The sequence below is a fragment of the Abramis brama genome (genome assembly GCF_963993115.1).
Source record: "Abramis brama genome assembly, chromosome: 10".
In the NCBI taxonomy this organism is placed as follows: Eukaryota; Metazoa; Chordata; class Actinopteri; order Cypriniformes; family Leuciscidae; genus Abramis; species Abramis brama.
Genome location: NC_139972.1, coordinates 28,986,975 through 29,014,956, shown reverse-complemented (window position 1 = coordinate 29,014,956; position 27,982 = coordinate 28,986,975). Strand labels below are relative to the sequence as shown.

Sequence of the window (27,982 nt, the reverse complement as noted above, 5' to 3'; positions counted from 1 at the left end):
TCTTGTTAGGTCACGTTTGCCACTGGATGTTATAAAAACATGCAAATATGACCCTATGACAAACCGTTAAGCCCTAATTCAATTCAGCTGGTCAGCACAGTCAGTCAGCTGTGACTGAGACACTTCACTTTTATAGCATTATACCTGTATCCACTTTATTTTGAAACACTGAAGTAAATACGATGACGTACGTATGAGTTTGCATGTTTTGATGCTCACGTGTTATTGTTCAAGAAATCACAGTGGCTGTCAAATTTCTATCGTAAAGAAGTGGACAAATATTAAAGGGATGATCTTTTGTGGGTCTGCCATTAACGAAGTGGAAAGAGCAAAGGTATAGAAATTTTGGCAGTTTCTCACAAATGTGTTGCTCAAATACACACAAGAGAAATACATAAACTACTGCTGCATTTAGAACCTTAATAACATCATTTAACATAAACCATTTCACATGTACTGCATTTGTGTCACATTAAGCATGTGCATGCGAATAACTCAAAATGGCGATTGAACGGTTAATGCAACAGAAACACTGGGTGCTTCTCACTTCTTATTTGTGCATCCTCATTTCCTTTCCTTGCTTCCTTTCCTCGCGTCTCAGCTCCAGCCCCTGTAAGATGTGAGGGAAGGCTGCAAGGAAAGAAAATGAGGACAGGAATCGAATGAAAGCTTTTTTATACATTGGAATACTCGATCACTCGAGCGTCCCTTCACAGTGTCATCAGCTGCGCTCAAAGGATCTGCCCTTATGTTGTTTTAGTCTGATTATTTAAGAAATTAATAATAAATAATAAAGCAAGATGTGAGATGTGTGGTTTATATAAACTGCAAAGGTAAAGTATAAATTAAAATTATTGTGACCGATGTGAAGGGGGAGGAGAATTTTAACACCTGTCTATCCTCGCTTATGACTCCTCAGGAATCCTCCTCACTCCTCGATCCTCGCCTCCTCGTGGAGCAATTCGAGAATTGAGATGTCCTTCAAGATGGCTGAGCTCGATCGGTTTCCGGGTCATAGGATGGAGGACGGAGGAGCCAGGAGATGAGGAGGGATATTGAGAAGCAGCCACTGTTAACTATTTGACTAAAACATAAAAATAACAAGAAACTCGCATTGTTAGCGTATTCACACATTACAATAATGCTTTTAACCAAAGCCGATGAGCTTAGCAGCGTGCAGATCATAGGGTGCCCCACATCCACATTCAGCTCTGGTGCGTGGATTATGGTCAAAACAAATTTCTTGCAGGTATTTTTCTGTTTGAACCAGCTATTTAAAGGACACCAGTCTTTTTGTAGTCCATATTAAAAGTTATCTAGACAGTCAAAATTACACAGTCGACGCAAAACTATGGGTTCACAATACAACTACGATTAGCGGAAAAACGGCGACGCCCGCTCTTGCGTGAAAAATAAGGTGGATACAGGTACAAAAGTGCTTATTAACAAACTAAATTTAGGCCATAATTGGAAAAGTTCAAGAATTATGCTGTTCATTTTATTTAATTTCAAATAGCAGATCAAAAATGTTTTGTTGTGCTGTAGTCAAATATTACTTATTTTCAGTATAATATTTGCATAATTTTGTAATATATATGAAAAACATGTGGTGTCCAAAAACTTATACAGTTAACACTTTAAGACACTTTTATGCTGATGGGTACAGCCCATCTTTCAGAAGTCTCTAATATAGGAAGTGAACAGGATGACAGGCGTTACACTCAGCCAAATATATTGGCAAGGAAGCTCTCAAATATTTAGCGCACCCGTTGTCTTCTGATGAATTTAGGCACTGTTTGAGGACACGACATTAAGTAAGTGAAAATATTACATTTTATACCTACATATGGACTATTTAAATGTCTTAAATAAGGCAAATGTTGCACTGTGCTCCACAAACAGTAAAATTAAACCAGGTTCATGTTTCAAAAAATGAAAACAATGTGATTCCAAAACAATTCTGATTATTATTAGCACTAGCTGTAAATTATGACAAAATGTATTCCCAGGTGCTGAACTTTGATGCAGAAATGGTTTTCTGTTGCTGTTTATTGTCACTCTTTCTCTGGCTCAGAGGTTAGTAGAATGAAAATGGTTATCAAGTATGACAGCTGTTTTTATGTTGTAAATAATCAATGTTTTGTCTTTTTTTAGTGAATTTTACACAATAAATGACTTTAATTCTCAGTTAATTTTCTCAGATCTTAGGCCATGCAGTATTAAAAATAAAGTAAAATGAGTCATTCCTCAGACATAGGAATTACAGTCAGACATATATGGGAAAGAAACTATTAGGTGTACCAATATGAGTGTCTAGGCCTAGGGGAGGAAATTAATTTAGACTCAAACTAAGATGAAACAATCATTGCAAAAATAAATAAATAAATAAATAAATAAATAGGAAACCTGTGCGAATGTTACATGATGTGCTGTCACTGATATACAATTAAAATAAACAGAAAATATTATAAAATATTTTAATTGGTCACTAAATTGCCATATGAAAAAAGATAACCAACCTAGTCATAGGTGGGAGCTTCTTCCAACACAAACGAATACATAAGGCTACCTGGGTGTCACCAGACCTGATGACGGAAAACCAGATCGACCATGTATGCATCGGGAAAAAGTTCAGAAGGTCCCTTGAAGATGTACGGGTCAGAAGGGGAGTGGATGTTGCATCCGACCACCATCTCCTGGGCGCCCGCATGAAGCTCAAGCTGAGGCGGAACTGGACAGGGCAATCCAGTCAACGCCAGAGGTACAACATCAGTGGAGTCGGCTATGTATATATAGGCAATGTGTATACAGGCAATTTGAACGTGTTCCTCCCGAACTTTGTTAATAAAACATCATATGTTAGATGCGATTAATCGATCTGACAGCACTACTATTAACAGCAAACAAAAAAACATTTGTATTAGTGTCTGATCTCTCTCTCTCGGTGCATGCTGGGAGTTTGGGGGGAAAGTGAGCGTCTCACGGGTGAGAGGAGCGTTCTGGGGGTAGTTTTTCCTTTACTTTTCTCGTTTCTTTTTTCTTTCTTTTTTTTTGTTGTTGTTTTTTTGTTTAATTTGAATAATTTAGATTTTGAGGAAAAATAGTCGCCAGGTAAAAGTTTTATCTCGTGTCGGGCGGAGGGCAGATGGAAGTTCCATCTGGGTCGCTCCGCCATGGAGTCAGGTGTGTGCCTGACGCTAGTGTGACAGTCGAGGACGTGCTAGTCGCTATCGGAGAACAAATTGGATTCGAAAATATTGTATCCGCTTCTAGGATGAACAAGGCCGTGGTGGTGTTCCTAAAGGATCAAAGTTTTGTGAGTAAAGTCATTGTGAGCGGAGTTTGGGTAAGTGGAGCGTTTGTTATTGTTTCACCTTTGGTGTCGCAGTCGTCAAGAGTGAACATTTCGAATTGTCCACCATATATACCCAATACATGCATTGAAAATGAACTGCAGAGGTTCGGGAAAATAGTAAGTGGAATGACTTTAATTCCAGTCGGGTGTAAAATGGAAACTTTAAAACGTGCTGTCTTTTAGGCGGCAGTGTTTTATGGTTTTAGAATCGCCGACGTTAGACATCTCGTTTCGGGTTAAACATAAAGACAAATCGTATATGATCTATGCGAATACCAATCATTTGAAATGTTTCAAGTGCAGGTAATGTCGGGCATAAAAAAATGGATTGCCCGCAAAAAACACAAGCCGAGGACAATACTAATAAAACAAATGGAAGTGAACAGGCGGTCGAGGGTGAAGCGGAGAATGCGGATAAAAGTAAAGAAACTGAGACAAATGAAACCGATAAATAACAAAGTGAATTGAACACTCATGAAAAAAACGAACGTAGCGCTAACGTTACTGAAAACATAGGCCAAAAGGAATCGGCTGAAAAGGAATCGGGGAAGAAAAAGGGGAAAAAAAATAATTGTGGGGGAGAAAATAAGAAGAGGAGTTGTGAAGAGGCAGGGACTAGTGACGCGAAAAAATCTCTTCTTGAAAGTTTGGTTGAATTAGACACTGTTGAGAATCGACTCGATATACCCTTGTCTCAGCTCTCTGAAAGCAGTGATGTGAATGAAGAGATGGCTGATGATGATTGTATTTCTGAAATGTCAGATATTCCCTCCAATTATGACGAGAATGAGTTGTATACTGTAAAAGAGATAAATGATTTCCTTGATGAAACATTTGGAAGAAAAGTCGAAGTAAAAGATTTTTTTCCTGATGTGAAAAAGTTTTTGGCTTCAGTGATTAAAATACAAAAGGCTGTCGGTTATGAAGAGCTAAGTAGAAGAAAGATTCAGATTGAAAAAAATGGTAACAAACTTGAGAAAAGAAAAAGTTCTTTTAATTTCTTTATAGTTGAGTCATGAAGGAAGCACAATTGGTGAACTATCTATCCCTTTTTGTCTTGTTTTCGCTTTCTTCCCTTTTTCTTACCTCTTTTTTCATGGAGAGCCTTAGAATAGGATCTATTAATATCAATGGGGGAAGAGATTGTAGGAAAAGAGCATGTTTAAATGAATATATACAAAATAAAAATATTGATGTAACATTTGTACAAGAGACACATAGTGATGTGAAAATTGAAGTGGATTGGAAAATGGGGTGGAGAAGCGATTTATATATGAGTCATGGTACGAATGTTAGTGGAGGAGTTGCTATTTTATTTTCAAAGACGACTGATATAACTGTGTCTGTTAATGAAATAGAAAGAGGAAGAATTTTGGCTGTTCAAGGAAGTATAAATGGGTTGGTTTTTGTTTTTATTAACATTTATGCATCAAATAATGGAGCGGAGAGGATACACGGTTTTAAAAAATTATTTAATTTTTTAAAACAAAGTTGTGATGAAAATGCATGGTTGATCTTAGGGGGTGATTGGAACTGTACAGAAAACTTTACTTTAGACAGAAATGGGGAAGAACCTCACCCCTCTTCTGCCAAATGTTTACAGGATGTTATTAGTAATTCTAATTTAGTTGATGTATGGAGACAGCAACACCCTACAGTTAAGCAGTATACGTGGGTAAAGGTTTCTCATGATCATATTAGTACTGCCAGATTAGATCGATTCTATGTTAATACAAGTAAAAGTAATAGAATTTTAAAATCTACAATTTGTCCTAATGGGTTTTCTGATCACCATTTATGTTTAATTGATATAAATGTAAGAAAGTCACAAAGTCATAGCTACTGTATTACTGGCATTTTAATGTGAAATTGCTACAAGATGTGCTTTTTTGTGAAAAGTTTAATGTGTTTTGGATGGAGTGGAAAAAACAGAAAAGTAATTATGAGGATATTGTTCAGTGGTGGGATATAGGAAAAGCACAAATTAGAATATTTTGTCAAAATTATATATATAGCACAAATGGTAGGATCAAAAAAACTGTTTCTGAATTAGAAAAAGAGATAAAACAGATTGAAAGTGAATTAATTGTTGGTGATGTTGAGACAGTTGGAAAGCTGGAAGAAAAGAAAAGAGTTTTAGCTTCTTTATTTCACGAGAAAGCAAAGGGGGCTTTAATTAGAGCTCGCTTTGCATTTGTGAGAGAAATGGATGCACCTAGTTCCTTTTTTAATCTTGAGAAGAAAGAAAGAGAAAAAAAAATGATGTTGCATTTGAAAGATTTAAATGGGAATGTGATTTCAGATCCAAATGAAATGAGAAAAATTGCTTTGGACTTTTACAAAGACTTATTTGCAGAAGGACAATGTGATAAGGGATGCATTGAGGAATTACAAAAAGACTTATTGACTCTTCCCGATGAACAGAGTAAACAGCTTGACTCTGGCCTTCAGTTAAAAGAACTGTCTGAAGCTGTTCAGAAACTCTCAACTGGAAAAACACCTGGTATCGATGGACTGCCGTCTGAGTTCTATAAACATTTCTGGAACCAACTGAAAGACGATTTTTATGAAGTTTTTAATTATTGTTATCAAAAACATGAATTGCCTACTAGTTGTAAACGAGCAGTTTTATCTCTATTACCCAAAAAAGGTGATCTTGGTATGTTAAAAAATTGGAGACCTGTGGCTGTGTTATGTACAGATTACAAAATTTTGGCAAAGTGTCTTGCTAATAGATTGAAACCTTTTTTAGAATATATGGTCAACGAATATCAAACATATTGTATTCCTAATCGAACAATAATGGACAATCTGTTTCTTGTAAGAGACATAATAGACATTACAAATTTTAACAGTGAAAATGTTGGCATTCTCGCAATTGACCAGGAGAAAGCGTTTGACCGAGTTAGCCATTTTTACTTGTTTAAAACGCTTGAAGCTTTTGGTGTTGGTCAGAGTTTAATTTCATGGATTCAAATGCTGTATAAGGATGCTTCTGTTATGTTGAAAGTGGGTGGTGGGCTCAGTCGGCCTGTTGCAGTGCTGAGAGGAATCAGACAAGGATGCCCGCTTTCAGGGATGTTGTATTCATTGGCCATTGAACCCCTTCTTTGCAAGTTAAGGAAAACACTCCAAGGGATTACAGTTGAGAAACCTATTAAGCTTGTTGCATATGCTGACGATGTTACAATTTTTATTAAGAATGAACGAGATGTGTCTGTTTTAATGGAAACACTGAACATTTATGAAAATGCGTCAACAGCCAGAGTGAACTGGGAAAAGTGTGAAGGTTTATTTTGTGGACAAAGTAAAAATCCACCAGTGCTCCCAGGTGGTGTTAAATGGAGTAAAGATGGCTTTAAATGTTTAGGGGTTTATTTAGGGACTGAAACATTTAAGACAAAAAATTGGGAAGGAATGGTGGCGAAGATGTGTAGCCGGTTGTCTAAGTGGTCGTGGGTGCTACCACAGCTATCCTATAGGGGAAGAGTTTTGGTGACCAACAATCTAGCAGCTTCGGCACTGTGGCACAAAATGAACGTCTTGGACCCGCCAGATGACATCATTCAGGAATTGCAGAAAAGATTGGTGGATTTCTTCTGGACTGGACAACATTGGACTAAAGCTGCCGTACTTTTCCTGCCAGTGAATGAAGGTGGACAAGGGTTAATAGACATTAAAAGCAGAATCAAAACCTTCAGGCTGCAAGCGGCACAGAAGTTGCTGTATTCAAAGAGGTGCTGGACTGATACTGCTAAAGCCCTGTTACACAAAGTTGATGTTTTTAAATATGATCTACAGTTGTTTTTAATGAATCTGACAGTAGTGGACTTAAAAGACACTTCTGCTTTTTATAAAACGATGCTGAAAACATGGACATCACCAGACGCGGAGCGCCGCGCCCTATGGCAAGCCAAAGTATTCATAAACGCCTGGTCAGGCGTCTGATTGCACACTGACACGTCAAAAGCGTGCGTTTTGACAGACAAACGCGCGTCCCTGACGCGCGATTTGCCATAAAAGCGCGCGTTCTTAACGTGCGCTTTGTGGTCACTGAAAACGCGCGTCAGAAACGCGCGGTTTTTGCATCAAAACGCGCGTCCTAGACGTGTGATCTGCTATTTAAAACGCACGTTTGCAACGTGCGCTTTGGGGTCACCGAAAACGCGCGTTTTTGACGCGCGTTTATAATAACAAAAATGGGCGTTGAAAACGTGTGTTTTGACTAGGACAAAACGCACGCTTTTGACGTGTAAACAGTTAACCCAAACAGGCAGTACAAACGTGTGTGAAGTTTCCAACCAGGCGAAAAGGACGCGTGAAATACGAGTTAAAATCAGTTTGAACGGGTCAATGTCATTGGCTGCTGAAGGCTTGGGTCTAACCATTTCTGTGGGCTTAGGGGGGTTTAGCTACTGTTCATAGACTACTAGACTACCACCATTTAACATGCCACAGATCAGGTTATTCAGCCTATCTATTTTGTCCTTTTTTGTAGAACTTATAGAAATAATATATTTAAATTGCAGTTTTATCAAAATTTAGATAAAAATAAAATTGCCTTGTTTTTCTTCGCTCATGCCTTTGTCCCTATGTGGTTTAGGTCTCTTGTATTATCATTAAACCCAAGCAAAACAGCATGGAATTATCAATGGCAAATTTTACAGAGGAGGGGATTATAATTGGTGAGTTATTATAATCCAATAGTTATCATTTAAGTTAAAAAAAGAAAGAGAGAAAAAACACAGTTTTTTTATTTTCCAATTGTAATTTTGGTAACATTTTACAAAAAGGTTTCATACATTATTTAAGTACATTAGTTCACATGAATTAATAATGAACTGCACTTCTACATGTTAATTTCAAATTTCATTTCAACCTTTACTAATATTTATTAAAATCAAAAGTTGTTGTTAACATTACTTAATGCACTGCGAACTAACAGGGTACTAAAAGGGTACACTTCTCAGATTAGTAAAGTAAAACAAAGTTGTTAAAGTAGTTTAAGTTTATGAACATTTTAAATGTATACAATACATAATGTTGTTATATATATATATATATATATATATATATATATATATATATATATATATATATATATATATATATATATAATTATTATTTTTATTTTTTTACAAAACATTTTCAACCCTAAAACTTCAAGAAAATCAATGTTAAATATCTGGACAAGTTCTGGGCCAGATTTTAGGTTGATGTCTCAATAAATGAGCTTTAGGAAAGATTGTATTGTGCGCAGTACCAAAATTTTCCACTAGATGACATCCAGACTCCACCGATAAGATCTTCGACTTCCATGTATGGTTTTTAGTGATCAGGGGCCTCATTTATAAACGTTGTGTACGCACAAAAGAAGGCGTACGCCGCTCTCTACGCAATAATTGGTATTTATAAAAAGCAAACTTGACGGGAAAATGTGCGGTCCTTCACGCAAACTCTAACCCAGGCGTACGCACAAAAACAGGTGAAATGAGAAATGGCGACACCGTCGGCAGATGGAAGAAACACGTGAAAGTGTGTGAAAGTGTGAGAAACTTTAGACCGTTGTGTAAAAAAATGACAATACTGCCTCTCATAAATAACATGAAGACTTTACAAAGCAAGTCTTACAATTAACAGCCTACACGAACACCCGTTTGATCGATCTGCAGTGTAAAACAAACAAAATCAAACGAAAATTACAACAGAAATGCTAATTAACACATATTTGCAAAAAGAAAAGTGAAATATGTTCTGCAATAATATTGGCATGTTGTGCAATTCATCCTCATAAATAATATAGTAAACAACGAAATAATGTACAAAACGGATATTCTCGTCAATGTGTCCGTCTGGCGGAGCAGATAGATGCAATTAGATAGAGATAGATAGATAATTAGGGAAATATATAGATAGATAAATAGATAGATGTATTAATTGTCCACTGGGGAAAGTTGTTTTCATAGTAAAACATTTCTTCATCAGCTACGGAATCATGGTATTCATGCATATGCCTTTAGTTTGTTTTATTTTTGATAAAATAACGTATGACGTATGTCTCAACTCTCAACTCAACTGCGGTGGAGCGCTAGACGCTTTTATGTCCGACCATTTCTTTTTTATTTCGGCCACGGTCCGAGGTTGTGAGGCTACAGCATTTACGGCGTCTGCAACCTTTTGCCACTCAAGTGCCTTTTTGGCATTAGTAATGCCCACACTGTGCCCTCCAAACAACATTTTTCTCCTCTTTTCCACCTCGCCAACGATAACTTCTACTTCACATTGAGTGAAGTTACGTTTTTTTTATTTCCTCTCTGTGTTTGCCATGATTTCGCAATCAATGAATATTAACTTGTGGGCGTTTCACGGACTATTTATGGGCAACTATGGGCGTGACATGAAGCTGCAAAAGCTGCGCTACATTTAGAATTGATTGTGAGTTATTAAGGGAAAACTGCGTAGGATGTGCGTGCGCACGGTTTTATAAATCCGAATATTTCTGTGCGTACGCACGTCCTATGTTTCATCCGTACGCCACTTCTGACACAAATCCTACGCAAAGTTTTATAAATGAGGCCCCTGAACCTTATATTTCCATACTATTCCAAATATGTATGAAGTAGACATCCTATTCAGAAATAGTTATGGCAGTAATCTTAATATTTGATTTGAATTCAATCTCTAAAACACATATAAAAATGTACGGAAAGAATCAAAGCCCGAGTTATAGTTTGCCTCCACATCACAAATGAAGAATCTATTGGTATTTATCTACTGCTGTCATTTCTTTTGATAATTACTTGTTTGGGGTGCTCCATTTTTTATTTTATTTAATTTTAATTCTGTAATGGTAATGTATGTACAGTATTTTAATGTACAGTATGTCATATTACACCTCTTTAGATGCTATCTTCAGTCTAAAAATGTATTTATTCAAGTAAGAATATTCAAATATACAGAAATACAACCAGATATACATTAAAATAACTTGAAGGTTGCAAAAAGTAATGCAATAATGATGTAATTTCAGAACCGTTCTGAGATAGTATTTTTCATGTCGTGTATGTTGACATTTAGTAGGCTACACTATGATTGCCCAAAGAATTCACATTTAACTTTTTAATGTTAACAAATGTATAGGTAATGCAGAGGAGTACTGTGTGCTTTGCAGCATGCTGCAGACGAACCCAACAAATTGAAATGGTATACAACTTACAATACACACACCCAAAAATCATTAGTTTAACTTTATGTGCCATGTTTTTAGGGCCCAAGCCCTGAAAGGGCGAAGGCCCTATTGTTTTCGGATTGATTATTTTTAGGGCCCAAGCCCTGAAAGGGCGAAGGCCCTATTGTTTTCCTTAGGATTATTTATTATTATTATTATTATTACTATTTTTCTTACGACTATTCAGGCACTTTTGGGGCCCTTAACATGCTCGAAAACTCTTGAAACTTTGCACACAGGTCAGAACCCACGGCCATCAGGGCCGGGGCTGAAGCTGGTACCCGGGCGTGGCAGGGGGGCTCGACAGCGCCCCCCTGGAACGGGGTCCGAAAACTTGGTCCATAAATCAAACATGCTTGCATGTAATCATATGAAACTCGGTACACATACAGATCTCATCGGGCCGAACAACTTACTTATTAGCTCCGCCCAACAGGAAGTCGGCTATTTAGGGTTGTTTGGAAAACACATACAGTGGAATATGAAAGACTCCTCCTAGGGAACCTATCTATCTATCTAGAGATGTAGAGATGGATTATCCATGTTAATGGGTTGACTGGTTTTATTTGGTGCTAAATGAAGTGAAGACTTCATAACATAAGCCTTATAACATAGACAGTATTTATTTATATTTGAAACCTGGTAAGATGCATCACATTTGTAGAAAATAGATAAAAAATATAATTGATTGATCCCAGGATGTAAATTAGTTCTGTTACCATTGCTCACATTTAAGAAAAGAAATAAAAAGCATATGTTAAATCTTAAAAATTAGGATGACTTGTGCATGTTTGAAATAACATGAGGGTGAATAAATGTAGACAGAATGTTTTGAATTTTGAGTGAACTATTGGATGTTTCTGTAATTTGGTCCCTGTAAAGGATCTTGATGGCACCCTGCTCGCAATAGTGATACATTTTATAGTCATTATATATATATATATATATATATATAAAGGTTATGTTGCTTAACAAATTTTCATTACAACTGCATCGATCAAGAACCACATCTGTACACTTTTCCCCAATCAAATGTTAACTTTTAAAGTTTGAAAACTTGAGGTATAGATATACAGCTAGAATGGTATTAATGTGCAAAAGAAGGCAATCTTATCTTGGTAAAAAAAAAATGTTTTCATAAAATTGCAATCTAGATATTTTCTTTGGCCTACACAAGAAAAAGAAAATGGAAAAAATAAAGGGACAAATTAATTAAGTTCTTATATATGTCCTGCCCTGAGCACAAGCTCTCATTCTAATCCTGTAAATCTTAAATACTTCTATAAAGTATAAAATACCCTATTTAAACACTAAGTCTTAAAAAAATTAAATGGATAATATCACCTGTGTACTTAATTACTGTTTGTCTGTGTTGAGCGCACAATATTTGAACAAAAAGGTTTCAATAAGCGCCACCTGCTTGTGATACCTTCAAATGTAAGCACAACAAAAGTCCATGTTGTTCTCTAAAGACAGATATTGATTAACCTGCATTGATTGCTTACCTCCACCGTAACTCATTTTCCCACACAAATGTTAATGATTTCATGTTAGAGCTAGAATGACCACTAATGTGTTTATTTACAAAAAGGCATGAGCGAAGAAAAACAAGGCAATTTTATTTTTATCTAAATTTTGATAAAACTGCAATTTAAATATATTATTTCTATAAGTTCTACAAAAAAGGACAAAATAGATATACAAAATAGGCTGAATAACCTGATCTATGGCATGTTAAATGGTGGTAGTCTAGTCTATGAACAGTAGCTAAACCCCCCTAAGCCCACAGAAATGGTTAGACCCAAGCCTTCAGCAGCCAATGACACTGACCCGTTCAAACTGATTTTAACTCGTATTTCACGCGTCCTTTTCGCCTGGTTGGAAACTTCACACACGTTTGTACTGCCTGTTTGGGTTAACTGTTTACACGTCAAAAGCGTGCGTTTTGTCCTAGTCAAAACACACGTTTTCAACGCCCATTTTTGTTATTATAAACGCGCGTCAAAAACGCGCGTTTTCGGTGACCCCAAAGCGCACGTTGCAAACGTGCGTTTTAAATAGCAGATCACACGTCGAGGACGCGCGTTTTGATGCAAAAACCGCTCGTTTCTGACGCGCGTTTTCAGTGACCACAAAGCGCACGTTAAGAACGCGCGCTTTTATGGCAAATCGCGCGTCAGGGACGCGCGTTTGTCTGTCAAAACGCACGCTTTTGACGTGTCAGTGTGCAATCAGACGCCTGACCAGGCGTTTATGAATACTTTGGCTTGCCATAGCGCCCGGCCCGCGCCGTGAAGCGCCAGTTTCGGCGTCTGGTCTATTTTTTGCGCGACCGCGAGTGATCCGCGTCCATTCCGGCAGGAAGTCACACCAAGAAACACGAGACATCTGGTCAATTGTCAAAATATAAGCAATTTTCAAATTAAAATACCGCGAGTGACAAATGCGATCATATTTGTGTATCTAAACAGACTAGAAAGATGAAAACAAACAAAGAAAAAACACAACAAAATAGATTTAATAAATTTGAAGAGAGGATGTATATTTCAACGGTATATCTACACTACTACCATATTCTCTCTCTGGCTGCGTGTGTGTCTCGACAACGGATTAATAAAAGAAGTGTACAAACTTCTTGGTTACAGAAACATGGTGTATTCATTTTATGAGGTTATTTACTTACCCATGATGTAAAAAAATAGCTCTGAATAAACAACTGAGCAGAAGCGCTTGTCGACCGCCGCGGAGAATACGCGTCTGGTGTGAACAGGCAGGCGCCGGACCGCGCGTGATTTTCCGTTCCGCGTCGCTTCGGCGTCCGGTGTGAACCAGGCGTAATTCAAAAAGCCTTCAGAAAACAATGGCAAGAGCTGGATGCACTAGGATAAAGGATTTAAAGCATCATGACAGGTGGAAAAGTGCAGAGGAAATGAGTGATCTGACAGGAATCAAGTCCGTCAGATTTATGAAACATGTAATGGATGCGATTTTTTTTTTTTTTTTTTTTTTTTTTTTTCATCTCTTCCTTATGCCTATCATCGGAACCCAGGAGAAGGGATTTTGAATGAAGAGGAGGAAGAGGAGAATTTTCCTGATCTTCCTGTTGCAGCTCGTGTGGAAGAAGAACCACAAGAGGAATCAATCCTCAGTTTTAAGACTCCAGAGATACATGGTTTTAAAGAGGCTTCGAAGAAAAGTTTGTATCTGAATTGCGTTAAAGTCGCTCATCAGTCAGTTCTAAAGAACTGCAGAGAAACAAAGTGGACAGAAGTGCTGGGGCCAAACTCTTCTCCTAGAAGATACTGGAGGTCATTGTATAAATCTCCCATTGAAAAACGAACTGCAGACCTACAATGGAGAATTATACATTGGGCAGTAGCTACAAACAGACACGTGGCACATATTGATCCCACTGTAGAAAAGAAATGTCCTTTCTGTGATTTAGAAGAATCAACTGATCATCTGTTTTTATATTGTTCTAGACTGAGAGGGGTTTTTCAGACATTAAAAACCTGGATTGAAGAATTAGGCGAAGAGTTTAATGACACTGTTTTCATTTATGGACTGAAGTATAAGGTTTCTGAAAAGAGAAGAAAAGGCATAATATTTTTTTTTAATAGCGGAGACTAAAATGGCAATATGGGTAACAAGGAAAAGAATGATAAAAGAAGATGCTTTAGTTGACCCAGAGAGAATGTTAAAGTGTAAGTTGCAGGTTAACCACCACAGCCAATTATAGTGCTCTATATGTATATATTTAATTATTTCTGTCTTAAAATGCCTTAAAATAACATTTATTGGGGTTTCTTCAAAGGTAGCGTGTTTTTTCAGTTACTGGGTGATGACGTCACAAGAGGAACTCGCAACCCATACTCTGCTAGATTCTTACTGTATTATGGCTATTTGGAGAACGACTCAGGATGCGAAAAATTCTTTATGGACCACAGCCCTACAATTTTTAACCGGTCAGGCGTGAGAAAGGGGAGCCATTGCAGTTATTAATGCTTGGTGTGAGGAGAATTAGTGGAGGGTTGGCCAGGTGTCCTGGTGAGTAACTTTAGCTACGTTAGAGCTAGTCTAGCCTGGTGCAAACTTAACCCGGATAATATAACGGAACAAGCAAGTCTTTTCAAAATATTGCCGTCATGTAGAATAGCAAGGAGGGACAACGACTGAAGACATTATATACTTACAGTAAGTCAGTCCAAATCAGAGCTGTAACGTTAGAGATGCACACACTGCACAGGCACCAATCGCTAGTCTCATCGACGCCTCAAACGTCATATAATACCCTTCCTCAATCCACGCGTTATCAATTTCTCACGATTTAATTAGCGATGTTTATTGTCAGAAAAGAAAAAGAGAGATCGATGTCCCCATCACTGTGTTTGTGTGGGCTATGCCACCCAATTGAATCAGCAGTGGAGAGTGTGTGTTGCCGTGAGGTGAACGCGTTTAGTAGTTTAGTGGAACAGCTCGACCGGCTGATCTGACGTGCCTGAACCCGTTTGTTTTGCGAATAGCTTATTCTCATTTCAGGCAGGATCACGGTCCCCTTGAAGTCAGCACACACGAGTATGTTTACAATGGATTTATTGTATCCATATTTTTTTTTTTATCAAATAAAACATACAACCAACTTTTCTGAAGTTATGTAAGGCGAATATAGCTGCTAGCGTACGGTAACTCTACTAGTGAGTTCCTCTTATGACGTCACGCCCCATCTAGTGGAAGGGAGCGGGAGTGCTTAAAACCACTGTTAAAAGTGCCAACTTTTCATATTATATCAGCATTTTGCTATAAAAAACAATGGTGGGCGGTTCTTATCTTTATGTTTAATAAACACATTGCATTATCTTCGTGAAAAATTTAACCTGCAACTTACACTTTAAGAGGGTTTGTGACTTCAAGGATCAGAGCGGAGTTTTTTTTTTTTAAATTGACTAAAAATCTGGTTGTTTTTATGGAAACATGGGGTTTAAGTGAAGTCTTGTGTTCTATAGATAATGAGGAAGACCTAATTCTAAATTGTTAAATATGTTGGTAGGTAATTTTTTAGATATGTTGTGTAGCAATATATTCTTTGTATTTTTATTTATTTTTGGAGTGTTTTGATATATGTTGTGTTTTTGTGACATGTGTTTGTTAAATTGTGAAAAAAAAACATACCCAAAATGTAAAAAAAAAACAACTTTTTGTACAAATAAATATCTATTAATCGGTCAAACGTCTCTCTCTCTCTCTCTCTCTCTCTCTCTCTCTCTGCGCATGTGCGGAGTGAGTGTGGAAGGAGCCTTTTGTTGGGAGTGAAAGTGTCTCCTTGGTTGAGTGAGATTTCTTTATTTTTTTTCTTTTCACTTATTTATAGTTATTAGGTTTAGGTTAGTTGTTTTGTTTGTTTTTTTCCCCTGACTTCGGTCAGAGAGGGAGGATTTTGGGGTCAGAGATGGCGGACCTCTCACAGTTAACCATCAAACATGGTTGTAAGTGTATGCCTGAGGCCGCGGTGTCAGTAGAGGATTGTCTGATAGCTGTGAGTGCGGCGATCGGTGGCTCACTCACTCTCAGCACTGGAGCTCCCCAGGGGTGTGTTCTGAGCCCCCTGCTGTACTCTCTGTATACCTATGACTGTGTGGCCACTACCAACTCCACCACCGTTATTAAGTTTGCTGACGACACTGTCGTGGTGGGCCTGATCACGAACAACGATGAGTCGGCCTACCTAGAGGAGATTGGAAATCTGGAGAGCTGGTGCCAGAGGAACAATCTCCTCCTGAACGTCAGCAAGACAAAGGAGCTGATAGTGGACTTTTGTACGAAGCAGGAGAGGAACTACCAGACCCCCGTCATCAACAGGAGCCCAGTGGAGAGAGTGGACAGCTTTCGATACCTCGGTGTATACATCACGCAGGATCTATCATGGTCCTGTCACATCAACACCGTGGTGAAAAAGGCCCGGCAGCGTCTCTATCATCTAAGACGCTTGAGAGACTTCAGACTGCCCTCTAGGGTGCTTAGGAATTTCTACTCCTGCACTATAGAGAGCATCCTGACGGGAAACATCACAACCTGGTTTGGAAACAGCACCATGCAGGACAGACGAGCTCTACAGAGGGTCCGCGCTGAGCTCCCGAACCTGCATTTGATCTACAGCAAGCGGTGCTGGACCAAGGCCAGGAAGATAGTGAAGGACCTCAGCCATCCTAACAATGGACTGTTCTCTCTGATGCGGTCTGGAAAGCGCTTTCGCTCCCTGAAGGCCAACACAGAGAGACTGAGGAGGAGCTTCTTCCCGCAGGCGATAAGGTCTCTCAACCATAACACAACACAGGACTAATAATATATTTTTGCAATATCCAACACTGACTGGGTATCCATGGCCACCCTGGATACACTCATGCACACTTTGCACTACATATTTATATTTATATTTTTATATTTTCATGTATATATTTTCAGATTTTTTTATATTTTCATATTTTTATCTTATGAACCACTGCACAAATATATCATATTTATCATATTTATATTTTCATTTTCATTTTCATTTTCATTTATGGACCACTGCGTAAATCACTTTAAAAAAAATGGACACCTAATAGTCACTTTTTAGGCATATTTGCACACCAGAGCCATTTCAAACTTGTATACTTCTGTTTTTGACAAATTTGTATTTTTATATTTCTTGATATTTATTGATATATATTGATTGCTATTTTTTCTATGGTCAATGGCAGTCGTGTAAGCATTTCACTGCATATCGTACTGTGTATGATTGTGTATGTGACAAATAAAATTTTGAAATTGAAATTGAAATATCAAATCTGCCTCCCGTATGAACAAAGCAATTGTGTTTTTTCTCAGTGAAAGCCGCATGGTGAACGAATTAATTGAAACAGGGTTGATAATCAAAGACATCTTTGTGCCTGTTTTGCCTTTGTCAAGCCCAGCCAAGAAAGTCTGTTACAAACTCTTATGATTTGCAAGGTCAAAAGAGGAAACATTGAAGTCGTGACACTATTTGGTGTGGTTAAAGTGGCAAAAGACAACATGGCAACAAAATAAAGCGGAAAAAGATAATTTATTATACATAATAAGTGAAATAACTATACAAAAGTAAAAGATAATAATATTGAACTAATATAAACAATGAAACAAACAACAAGCGGCTTATAAATCAAAAAGATACTAGAAAGATAAATAAACCAAGAGTAATGAGAGGACGCTAGTAGTGAAGCCAAAGAAATGAAAGTAACAAAACAAAACTCATTCTAACTCGTAGTTAAACCTCTTACCTAACTAATAAACAAAAGAAAAGAAAAGACAACAACTCTTCGGCGTCACACGCCCTAACTTCCTTACTCTGTCTCACAAACAAAACATACAGAGGTCGGCGTTCACTTCCTTACCTGATGTTCTATACAGATCGAGTTACCTATGTGTTTGTAATGTAGGTCACGTGACGTATAAACTGTCCTCTTAACTCTATACTCTTTCCGTAACACGCCAAACAAAAATCAAACCTGAACGAAAAAGGAAAATACAAGGCAACAACAAAACCAAACGGCAGAAAACAAGTTGCGTCCATGCTCTCTCTCAGCGTCCTTTTAACTGCTGCCGAGGAACTCGATTGGCTGCGATGGAGGTGACGTCACGCCACTGATAGCAAACGATAGCCCTCCAGCAAACAGGAGGTGGAGCAAACCTAAGAGCGCGACAGAGAGAGAGAAAGAAAGAGACACACACACAGGCACGCACAACCACTCAGGGACGTAACACTCCCACCCTTAAGAACAAACCTGTTTGTAAAAAATAAATAAAATAAAAATGAAGTAATTAAACAAAGAACATTTTACACTCTCGAAAGAGCATCCGCCAAAACATTTTCAACACCCTTTTTATGTTTTATCTCTAAATTATAATTTTGGAGCACTAGCGCCCAGCGCATTAAACGCTGATTTTGATTGTACATTCGAGATAAAAACACAAGAGGATTGTGGTCTGTGAACACTATGACGGGAAGATTGCTAGAACCTAGATAAACTTCAAAGTGCTGTAGCGCAAGCAAGAGAGCTAGTGCTTCTTTCTCAATCGTAGAATAATTAAGCTGATGCTTATTAAACTTACGAGAATAATAACTAACAGGATGATCTATACCATTTCTATCTTCTTGAAGAAGAACAGCTCCAGCACCAACGGCACTTGCATCGACTTCAAGCTTAAACGTGTGTGTACAGTCAGGGGCAACAAGAACAGGTGCATTACATAAAAGAGTCTTCACACAGTCAAAAGCATACTGACACTCCACAGACCACTCAAAAGGTTTAGACGGGCTGAGCAACGCAGTGAGAGGATTAACAACTGTTGAGAAATTTTTTGCAGAAACTGCGATAATAGCCAGCCATACCCAAGAACCTTCGTAACTCTCGTCGAGTGGTAGGAGCTGGAAATTCCGCAATAGCCATGACTTTAGCCTCCACTGGTCGCACTTGGCCCTGTCCAACCTCTTTACCGAGATAAGTGACCGTCCCCCGACCAAACTCACATTTTGCTAAGTTGAGGGTTAAATTAGCTTTACGAAGCCGTTCAAAAACTGTTCTCAACACACACACATGTTCCTCCCAATCCACTGAATAAATAACCAGATCATCAAGATATGCACTGCAATTCGGTACATCAGCCAGAACAATATTTACAAGACGTTGAAAAGTGGCTGGAGCGTTTCTGAGACCGAAGGCCATCGATGTGTACTGAAGGAAAGTATCTGGAGTTACAAATGCTGAAATTTCTGATGCTTGTGGAGTCAGTGGTACTTGCCAGTACCCTTTAAGCATATCCAGCTTACTAACAAAACGTGCCGAGCCAACATTATCGACACAGTCCTCCATTCGCGGCAAAGGATAACTGTCTGGGACTGTTACGGCATTCACCTTACGAAAATCGGTGCAAAATCTAAACGTGCCATCAGGTTTAGGAACGAGAAGACACGGAGAGCTCCAGGGACTACAACTAGGCTTGGCCAGATCATTCTCCAGTAAATAACTTACTTCCTGACGCATAATATCTCTTTTAACTGCATTTACACGGTAAGCATGCTGCTTAATAGGACGAGCACCATTTATAGCAATATCATGCTGCAAAACATTTGTTTGTTTAGGAACATCACTAAACAGACAGTGAAAATCAGATATTACATTAACAATGTCAGTTTCCTGGTCCATAGTTAAATGATTAAGATAAGAGTGCAGATCATTTAAAATCTCTGAGTTGGGTAACCTTGCGCTCTGCTGAGGAGGATTGCGAAGCACGACACCATCTTCGTCAGCCCCCGAAGTACCAGAAGGTGGTAACAGTTCCACAGCGACTGCGACAGAAGAGACAGCGGGCCCTGCAGTCTTCTCTGAAGCTTTGACCGCAGAACTCTCCCTGGCATGATAAGCTTTCAACATGTTTATGTGACAAACACGGGTTTGACGTTTCCTATCAGGTGTGTAAAGCATGTAATCAGTTTCACTCATTTTCTGTTTCACCACATAAGGACCAAAGAAACGAGCCGACAAAGATGATCCAGGAACAGGCAAAAGCACCATCACTTCATCACCAGACATAAAAGAACGCGCAACTGCTTTCTGATCATACTTACGTTTCATACCTTTCTGAGCATTTGCTAGAGAATCTTTAGCTAGCGACCAAGCAGTATGCAAACGATCTCGAAATGTACTTACGTAATCCAGTACATTAGTGTTCGGAGTTGATTCAGTGTTCAAAATGTGTTCTTTAAGAACTTTCAAGGGTCCTCTCATTTGATGTCCGAATACGAGTTCGGCTGGGCTGAAACTAAGAGATTCTTGTACAGTCTCTCTTACTGCAAATAAAACCAAGGGAACTCCCTCATCCCAGTCTCTAGCAGTGTCCATACAATACTTCTTAAGCATTGACTTAAGTGTCTGGTGAAAACGTTCAAGTGCGCCCTGGGTCTGCGGATGGTACGCACTTGAAACTCTGTGAGAAATTGCCAAAGACTCCAGTACTTGCTTAAAAAGTCTTGACAAAAAATTCGTGCCTTGATCACTTTGTATGATTTTAGGGAGTCCGAAAGTGGAAAAGAATTTTATCAATGCTTTGATAATCACAGGTGCAGTGATTTTTCTTAATGGAACTGCTTCCGGAAATCTAGTAGCCGCACACATTATGGTTAACAAGAACTGGTTACCAGATTTAGTTTTAGGCAACGGTCCAACGCAGTCTATAATCACATGTTCAAACGGCTCAGCAATCACGGGTATGGGAACGAGTGGAGCAGGACGAATCACCTGATTCGGCTTCCCAACAGTTTGACAAGTATGACAAGTACGACAGTACTGAACAATGTCTTTTTTTAATCCTGGCCAAAAGAAATGTTGCAATATCCTATTATATGTCTTAGTAATTCCTAGATGACCAGCAAGCTGGTGATCATGCGCTAGACATAACACATGTTGACGATAAGGAGAAGGAACAACCACTTGATATACAACATTCCACTCCAAATCGTTAGTGTTCGCGCACCACTTTCTCATCAACAAATCATTTTCCACAAAATAAGCAACTTTCTCATCCTTAGCCACATCAAGAGAGATAACAGAATTAAAAGAAGTGATGAGAGACTTGTCGTTTTTCTGTGCAGCACTAATTTCCTCTCGTGACACAGATAATGTTAAGGTATCCGCGTCAGACACATTTACACCGTTGTTCTCTGACTGTGATTTCTTTTTCTTTGAAGTAGCACCAGTACACAGTGGTTCGTCACCAACAAAGAGAGGAAGAAACAGAGTGTCAGACAAATCCACCATATTACCCACTTTGCGCGACTGAGCACGAGTGACCGCACATGCGGGAAAAACGTCAGGGTAATTGTCAGACAAATCTTCAGAGTGGCTAAACGTGTCTGGTTTATCCACAACCTCTAACACAGGCAATATTTTCCCTCCAGCCAGGTCATTTCCAAGAATAAAATCAACGCCCTGAACAGGCAGAGAAGGACGTACCGCCACTCTCACGAATCCCGTACATAACTCACTCTGCAAATGTAAACGATGTAATGGTACATTTATGCAACTCATTTCAATGCCTTGTATGATTACACTCGAACCACAAAAGGTATCGTCAGACAACGGTAACCTATCTGCCACAATAAACGACTGCATTGCACCTGTGTCTCGGAGCATCCTTATCTCTTTCTGATCCTGATGATTACCAGTTAAAGAAACTAACCCTTTCAAAATAAAAGGTCGGTAACTGTCATCAATTTTCTCCTCACTAGGTACAACATCAGATGGCTTAACAGCTTTCAGAAATCCTACAGTTTTAGTTTGTGACTGTTGTTTGCGTTTTAACGTCAAACAGTCCGCTATCACATGGCCCTGTTTATGACAATAAAAACATTCACGGTCCTCTCTAGTACGAGGTGGGCTGTGTCTGGAACGTGACATTTGATTTTGCAAAGGAACAGGCTGTGACTTTTCTGGGCGTACGAATGCAAAGACATTTTTGTGAGTTAAAACAAACTCATCCGCTAACACGGCTGCATGGGACAATGAAGTTACTTTCTGTTCATTAAGGTAAACCACAACACGATCAGGCAAGCATCCCTTAAACTCTTCAAGAAGTACAAGCTCTCGCAACTCGTTAAAGTCACTCACTTTACTGGCTGTGCACCATTTATCAAATAAAATCCCCTTGTCCCTTGCAAACTCCACGAAAGTCTGGGTAGCATTTTTTTTATGTCCTCTAAATTTCTGCCTATATGCTTCTGGGACTAGTTCATAAGCGCGAAGAATAGCAGACTTCATAGTCTCATATTTTAAACCTTCCTCTAACGATAAAGTAGAACAAACCTCCTGAGCTTTACCAATCAATTTACACTGTAACAATAAAGACCAGATTTCCTTAGGCCAGCGAAGCGAAGTAGCGATGCGTTCAAACGCATTGAAATACGAATCTACTTCTGATTCTCTAAATTGAGGTACTAACACAATGTGCTTACTTATGTCAAACGTTACCTGGGATGAATCAGAGCGCGGAGGAACTTGAGAGGGCTGCCCTGGACTCGACTGCGCAGCTGAACCGTCAGCAACCCTCCTTGCTTCCAAATCAAGCTGTCGCAGCTTCACCTGAGTCTCAGCCTCAATTTCGAGCCTGCGTACCTCCAGCCGCAGATTCTGCTCAGCCTGACGTGCTTGGGCTTTCTCCTGTGCCTCATATTGCAAACGGGCTAGACGGACTCTCAGCCGCGCGCCGTCTCTGGAATCAACAGAACTTGGAGAGAATGGATCAAACGGGGACAAGCCGGCCTTAGCATCGGCGCTCACCTCCGCCCCAGCACTAGCTCTACCACTCCGCTTATCCTCATCATCCATAAAGTTGAGATTTGCCACTGCAACGTCACCAATAACGACATTTCCTCCCGCCTCATCATCACCCACAACATTTGCCATAGGAAGAACACTGAGCTCTCTTAAACGCTGTATCAGCTTACTCTTGATGTCACTCTTACGAGCCTGTCTACTCACAACAAACTGATAGTGGTCAGCTATCAGCAATAAATCTTGTTTCCTGCATAAACTAATCTGTTCCAAAGACGGACTGGCAATAAACTTTTGCAAGTTAAACATCCCCATAATGCACAACCAGCAAACGAACGCAACAATACCAGTCCGCATAAGTACGCCGCAAAAAATAACATAACATCAGTTGCCACCAACACACACACAAACCATCACTACTATAATTTTATTTGGGATTTAACGATCCCGGACGAGCCCCCATTAAATGTTACAAACTCTTATGATTTGCAAGGTCAAAAGAGGAAACATTGAAGTCGTGACACTATTTGGTGTGGTTAAAGTGGCAAAAGACAACATGGCAACAAAATAAAGCGGAAAAAGATAATTTATTATACATAATAAGTGAAATAACTATACAAAAGTAAAAGATAATAATATTGAACTAATATAAACAATGAAACAAACAACAAGCGGCTTATAAATCAAAAAGATACTAGAAAGATAAATAAACCAAGAGTAATGAGAGGACGCTAGTAGTGAAGCCAAAGAAATGAAAGTAACAAAACAAAACTCATTCTAACTCGTAGTTAAACCTCTTACCTAACTAATAAACAAAAGAAAAGAAAAGACAACAACTCTTCGGCGTCACACGCCCTAACTTCCTTACTCTGTCTCACAAACAAAACATACAGAGGTCGGCGTTCACTTCCTTACCTGATGTTCTATACAGATCGAGTTACCTATGTGTTTGTAATGTAGGTCACGTGACGTATAAACTGTCCTCTTAACTCTATACTCTTTCCGTAACACGCCAAACAAAAATCAAACCTGAACGAAAAAGGAAAATACAAGGCAACAACAAAACCAAACGGCAGAAAACAAGTTGCGTCCATGCTCTCTCTCAGCGTCCTTTTAACTGCTGCCGAGGAACTCGATTGGCTGCGATGGAGGTGACGTCACGCCACTGATAGCAAACGATAGCCCTCCAGCAAACAGGAGGTGGAGCAAACCTAAGAGCGCGACAGAGAGAGAGAAAGAAAGAGACACACACACAGGCACGCACAACCACTCAGGGACGTAACAAAGTCATTTTATCAAACATACCGCCGTTTGTAAAAAATGAACAGCTAGAGCAAATACTCCAGAGGTATGGAAAAATAGTAAGTCCAATTAAAATGATTCCTCTTGGATGTAAAAGTCCGGAGATTAGACACGTAATGTCGTTTCGGCGTCAGGCTTTAATGATTCTGAATCCTCAGAGTGATCCATTAAATCTGTCAGCGAAGTTGAGTATTGAGGGAAAGGATTACACTGTATTTATAAGTTCAGAGTCAATGAAGTGCTTTGTGTGCGGTGAGTTTGGACATGTCAGACAAACTTGCCCGAGGCGAGATAAACCAGCTCCGGCTCTGGTACCGGCTGCCGGTGCGGAGAACAGTGAGAGGGCGGCCGGCGCGGATGATGCTGCGACCGCTGTGGCGTCAGAACCGCAGCGGGACGGAGCGATCTCTGCGCCCGGTGATCTGCCCGAGGGGACTGGGGTGCTGGAGGCCTCTGGAGACGGCCTGGCGGAGGCTGTTGAGGAGGAAGCCGGCCCGAGTCATGCTCCCGCCGAAACGCAGCCGGAGACGAGCTCGGGACAGGTGGGTTTGCAGCCGATGCCCGAAACTGATTTGAGTTGCGATGGAGGACAGGCGCAGCCTGATAAAATGGAGAGTGAAACTACTACTGAGGAATTGTTTAAACAGGGTAAAGATGACATTTCATCTCAAGCCTCGTTGGATTTAATGGATGACTCTGAAAATGAGCATGATGATACGGATTTAATGAGTAATTACGGGGAGGATTCGGAGCTCATCTCTGGAGGTAAGATCAAACTTTATTCACTTCAGCAGATTAATCACTTTTTAGATACTACAAAAGGACTACGTAAACCGAGAATTGATTCATATTTCCCTGATGTAAAATTGTTTTTATTGTCCGGCGCCTTGGCTATGAAGAAGGCTTCTTTTGATGAGCTTGATAAACCAAAACGGTACCGTCTCAAGAAACTTCTTAGCAACGTTAGAAGTTTTTTGAAATTGCAAAGTAAAAAATGAGTATGTTTTGGTTGTCAAATAACCCTTGTGGAGTTTTTTTATTGTGTGGTTATCTTTTACTCTTTTTCATGGCACCTTTGAAATTTAGCTCATTAAATATAAATGGGTGTCGTGAGGCTTTGAAAAGGACTAGTCTTTTTGAGTATATTTTTATGAAAAAGAGTAGTGTTGTTTTTCTACAAGAAATACACACGGATGTTAATAATCAAATCCAGTGGCAGAGTGGATGGAATGGACAGGTTGTTTTGAGTCATGGTTCAAGTAACAGTGCAGGAGTGGCTATTCTTCTTGGAGCTGAGTTTACGGAACAAAATGTGAGCGTACCAGGTAGAATGCAGAGAGTATATGTTGCGTTACATGGGCTCGATTTTTCATTTTTCAATGTATATGCCCCCAATATTGGGACTGAACGTATACTTTTCTTTGGGAAACTTCATACAGCATTAAGCAGTGTCCCACAGGGAAGAATTATTGTTTTGGCTGGAGATTTTAACTGCACTTTAGATCACACAGTGGACAGAAATCATGAAGAACCTCATAGGCCGTCAGCAGAAGTTTTTAGAAAATTGAAAATTTATCATGATCTTGTGGATGTTTGGAGAGAAGCTTTTCCTGATGTAAAACAATATACGTGGACAAAAGTAAATTCAAATAGGGTTTCTGCAGCAAGACTTGACAGAATTTATGTTCAAAGAAGTTTTTGTGAAATGTTTCTTGATAGTTCTATTATTCCTACTCCTTTCTCAGACCATCATTATGTGTCTGTCAATATCACTTCTGCACAGAGCACATTTAAATGCCCCTACTGGCGCTTTAGCAATAAGCTTTTGCAGGATCACCACTTTGTGCACTCTTTTACACTTTTCTGGGAGATGTGGAGAGAGAGTAAGTCTCAGTATAAATCCCTGAGTCAGTGGTGGGATATTAGTAAAGTTCAAGTTAAGATGTTTTGCCAGAAGTATACTGCACATAATAAGAATACTCTTGGAAGCGAAATGAGAAAACTTGAACAGGACATTTTGCAGCTGAACATTGAACAATATGATGGAAGTACTGTTGAAGCGTTGGAAACTAGGAAAATTCTTCTCCACAATCTCCTGGAAGAGAAAGCAAAAGAGACTCTGGTTCGGGCAAGGTTTACATCCTTTAATTGCATGGATGCCCCAACATCTTTTTTTTTCAGTTTGGAGAAGAAAGTTGTTGATAAAAAAACTTTAAGTCGTCTGAAACTTCCTGAAGGAGGTGAAACAACTGATGAACATGAAATAATTGCTCAAGCACTGCTTTTTTATGAAAACCTTTACAAAGCAGAGCCATGTGATGGAGAAATAACAGAAACACTTCTCCAGGATTTACCTCATCTGATGGAGAGTGATAAGGCCAAGCTTGATCAGACTTTGGACTTAAGTGAATTGACTGCTGCTATTACAGACATGTCTTCTGGAAAGGCTCCGGGACTGGATGGCTTAACGGCAGAATTTTATAAGCGGTTTTGGTCAGTGATTGGAGAAGACTTGTTCTCAGTTTTCTTAGAGTGCTTTGAAAGAGGCACCTTACCGCTGAGTTTACGAAGAGCACTTGTCACCTTGCTACCCAAGAAGGGTGATCTTGCGGATATAAGAAACTGGCGTCCAGTGTCTTTGCTTGGAGTGGATTATAAGATTCTGTCAAAAGCATTAACTAATAGATTAAAACTCCATATATCGACAATAATTCACGCAGACCAGTCATTTTGTATTCCAAAACGCACAATATTTGATAATTTGTTTCTGCTTCGTGACTTGATCTCATTTGCCAGAGACAATAATGTTAATGTGGGTTTTTTATCTTTAGATCAGGAGAAAGCTTTTGATCGTGTGGATCATGAGTTTCTGTTTAAATGTTTTGAAGCTTTCGGTTTTGGTTCTGTTTTTAGTTCTTATGTTAAATTATTGTATACTGATATTTATAGTTTCTTAAAAATAAGTGGTTCACTTACAAGACCTTTTTCAGTTGGCAGAGGCATACGGCAGGGATGCAGTATGTCAGGTATTTTATATGCCATAGCCATTGAACCGTTGCTAACTGTTCTGAGGCGTCAACTTTGTGGAGTTTCAACGGCGGGCCTTTTTGTATCAGAGATGGTACCCGTTAAACTCAGTGCTTATGCTGACGATGTCACTGTCATAATAAGATCCAATGAAGATGTGTGCAAGCTGGAAGTGGCTCTTGACATGTATCAAAAAGCCTCCTCAGCTCGAGTCAACTGGGAAAAAAGTGCATCGTTGTTATTAGGCCAATGGGAGGAAGAAGTTAGGCCTGTTCCTAAACTTCCTCAGCGCTGCCCCTGGAGTTCAGAGGGGTTTAAAGTGCTGGGGGTCTTTCTTGGAACAGAGCAATACATGCAGAAAAACTGGGAAGGCGTTTATGAAAAGGTGGCTGGTCGGTTACAGAAATGGAGATGGATTCTTCCTCAATTGTCATACAGAGGAAGGGTTCTTGTTGTTAACAATCTAGCAGCATCTATGCTGTGGCATCGCTTGACTGTTATCGACCCCCTGAAAGAACTACTACAAAAACTACAGAAGGACTTTGTGGATTTTTTTTGGGATGGTTTCCACTGGCTTCCTTCAGGAATCCTATATTTGCCAGTAAATGAAGGAGGTCAAGGACTGATTGAACTATCAGCTAAAATCAGAGCCATGAGACTAAAATCTGCCCAAAGGCTGCTTTTTTCTAGAGATTTTATCCCTTGGGTGTCTTTTGGACTAACTTT

At 39.2% G+C, this 27,982-nt stretch overlaps 1 protein-coding gene across 10 annotated transcripts in view; it reads left to right on the top strand.

The window, feature by feature from the left end:
* Positions 1-1,694: 1,694 nt before the first annotated feature.
* LOC311090310 (uncharacterized protein) overlaps positions 1,695-27,982 on the top strand; it is a 31,489-nt gene continuing 5,201 nt past the window's right edge. For 2 of the 10 annotated variants that reach the window (XM_084125560.1, XM_084125559.1), the window contains exons 1-3: positions 1,695-1,814; positions 2,010-2,076; positions 2,584-2,761. In XM_084125560.1, coding sequence (XP_083981686.1) covers positions 2,031-2,076; positions 2,584-2,761 — 224 coding nt within the window. In that variant the 5' untranslated portion in view covers positions 1,695-1,814; positions 2,010-2,030. Of the gene's footprint in view, positions 1,815-2,009; positions 2,077-2,523; positions 2,762-24,303; positions 24,995-25,062 lie in introns of those variants that run through there. The other 8 variants (XM_084125561.1, XM_084125558.1, XM_084125557.1 and 5 more) reach the window with 5 other exon arrangements.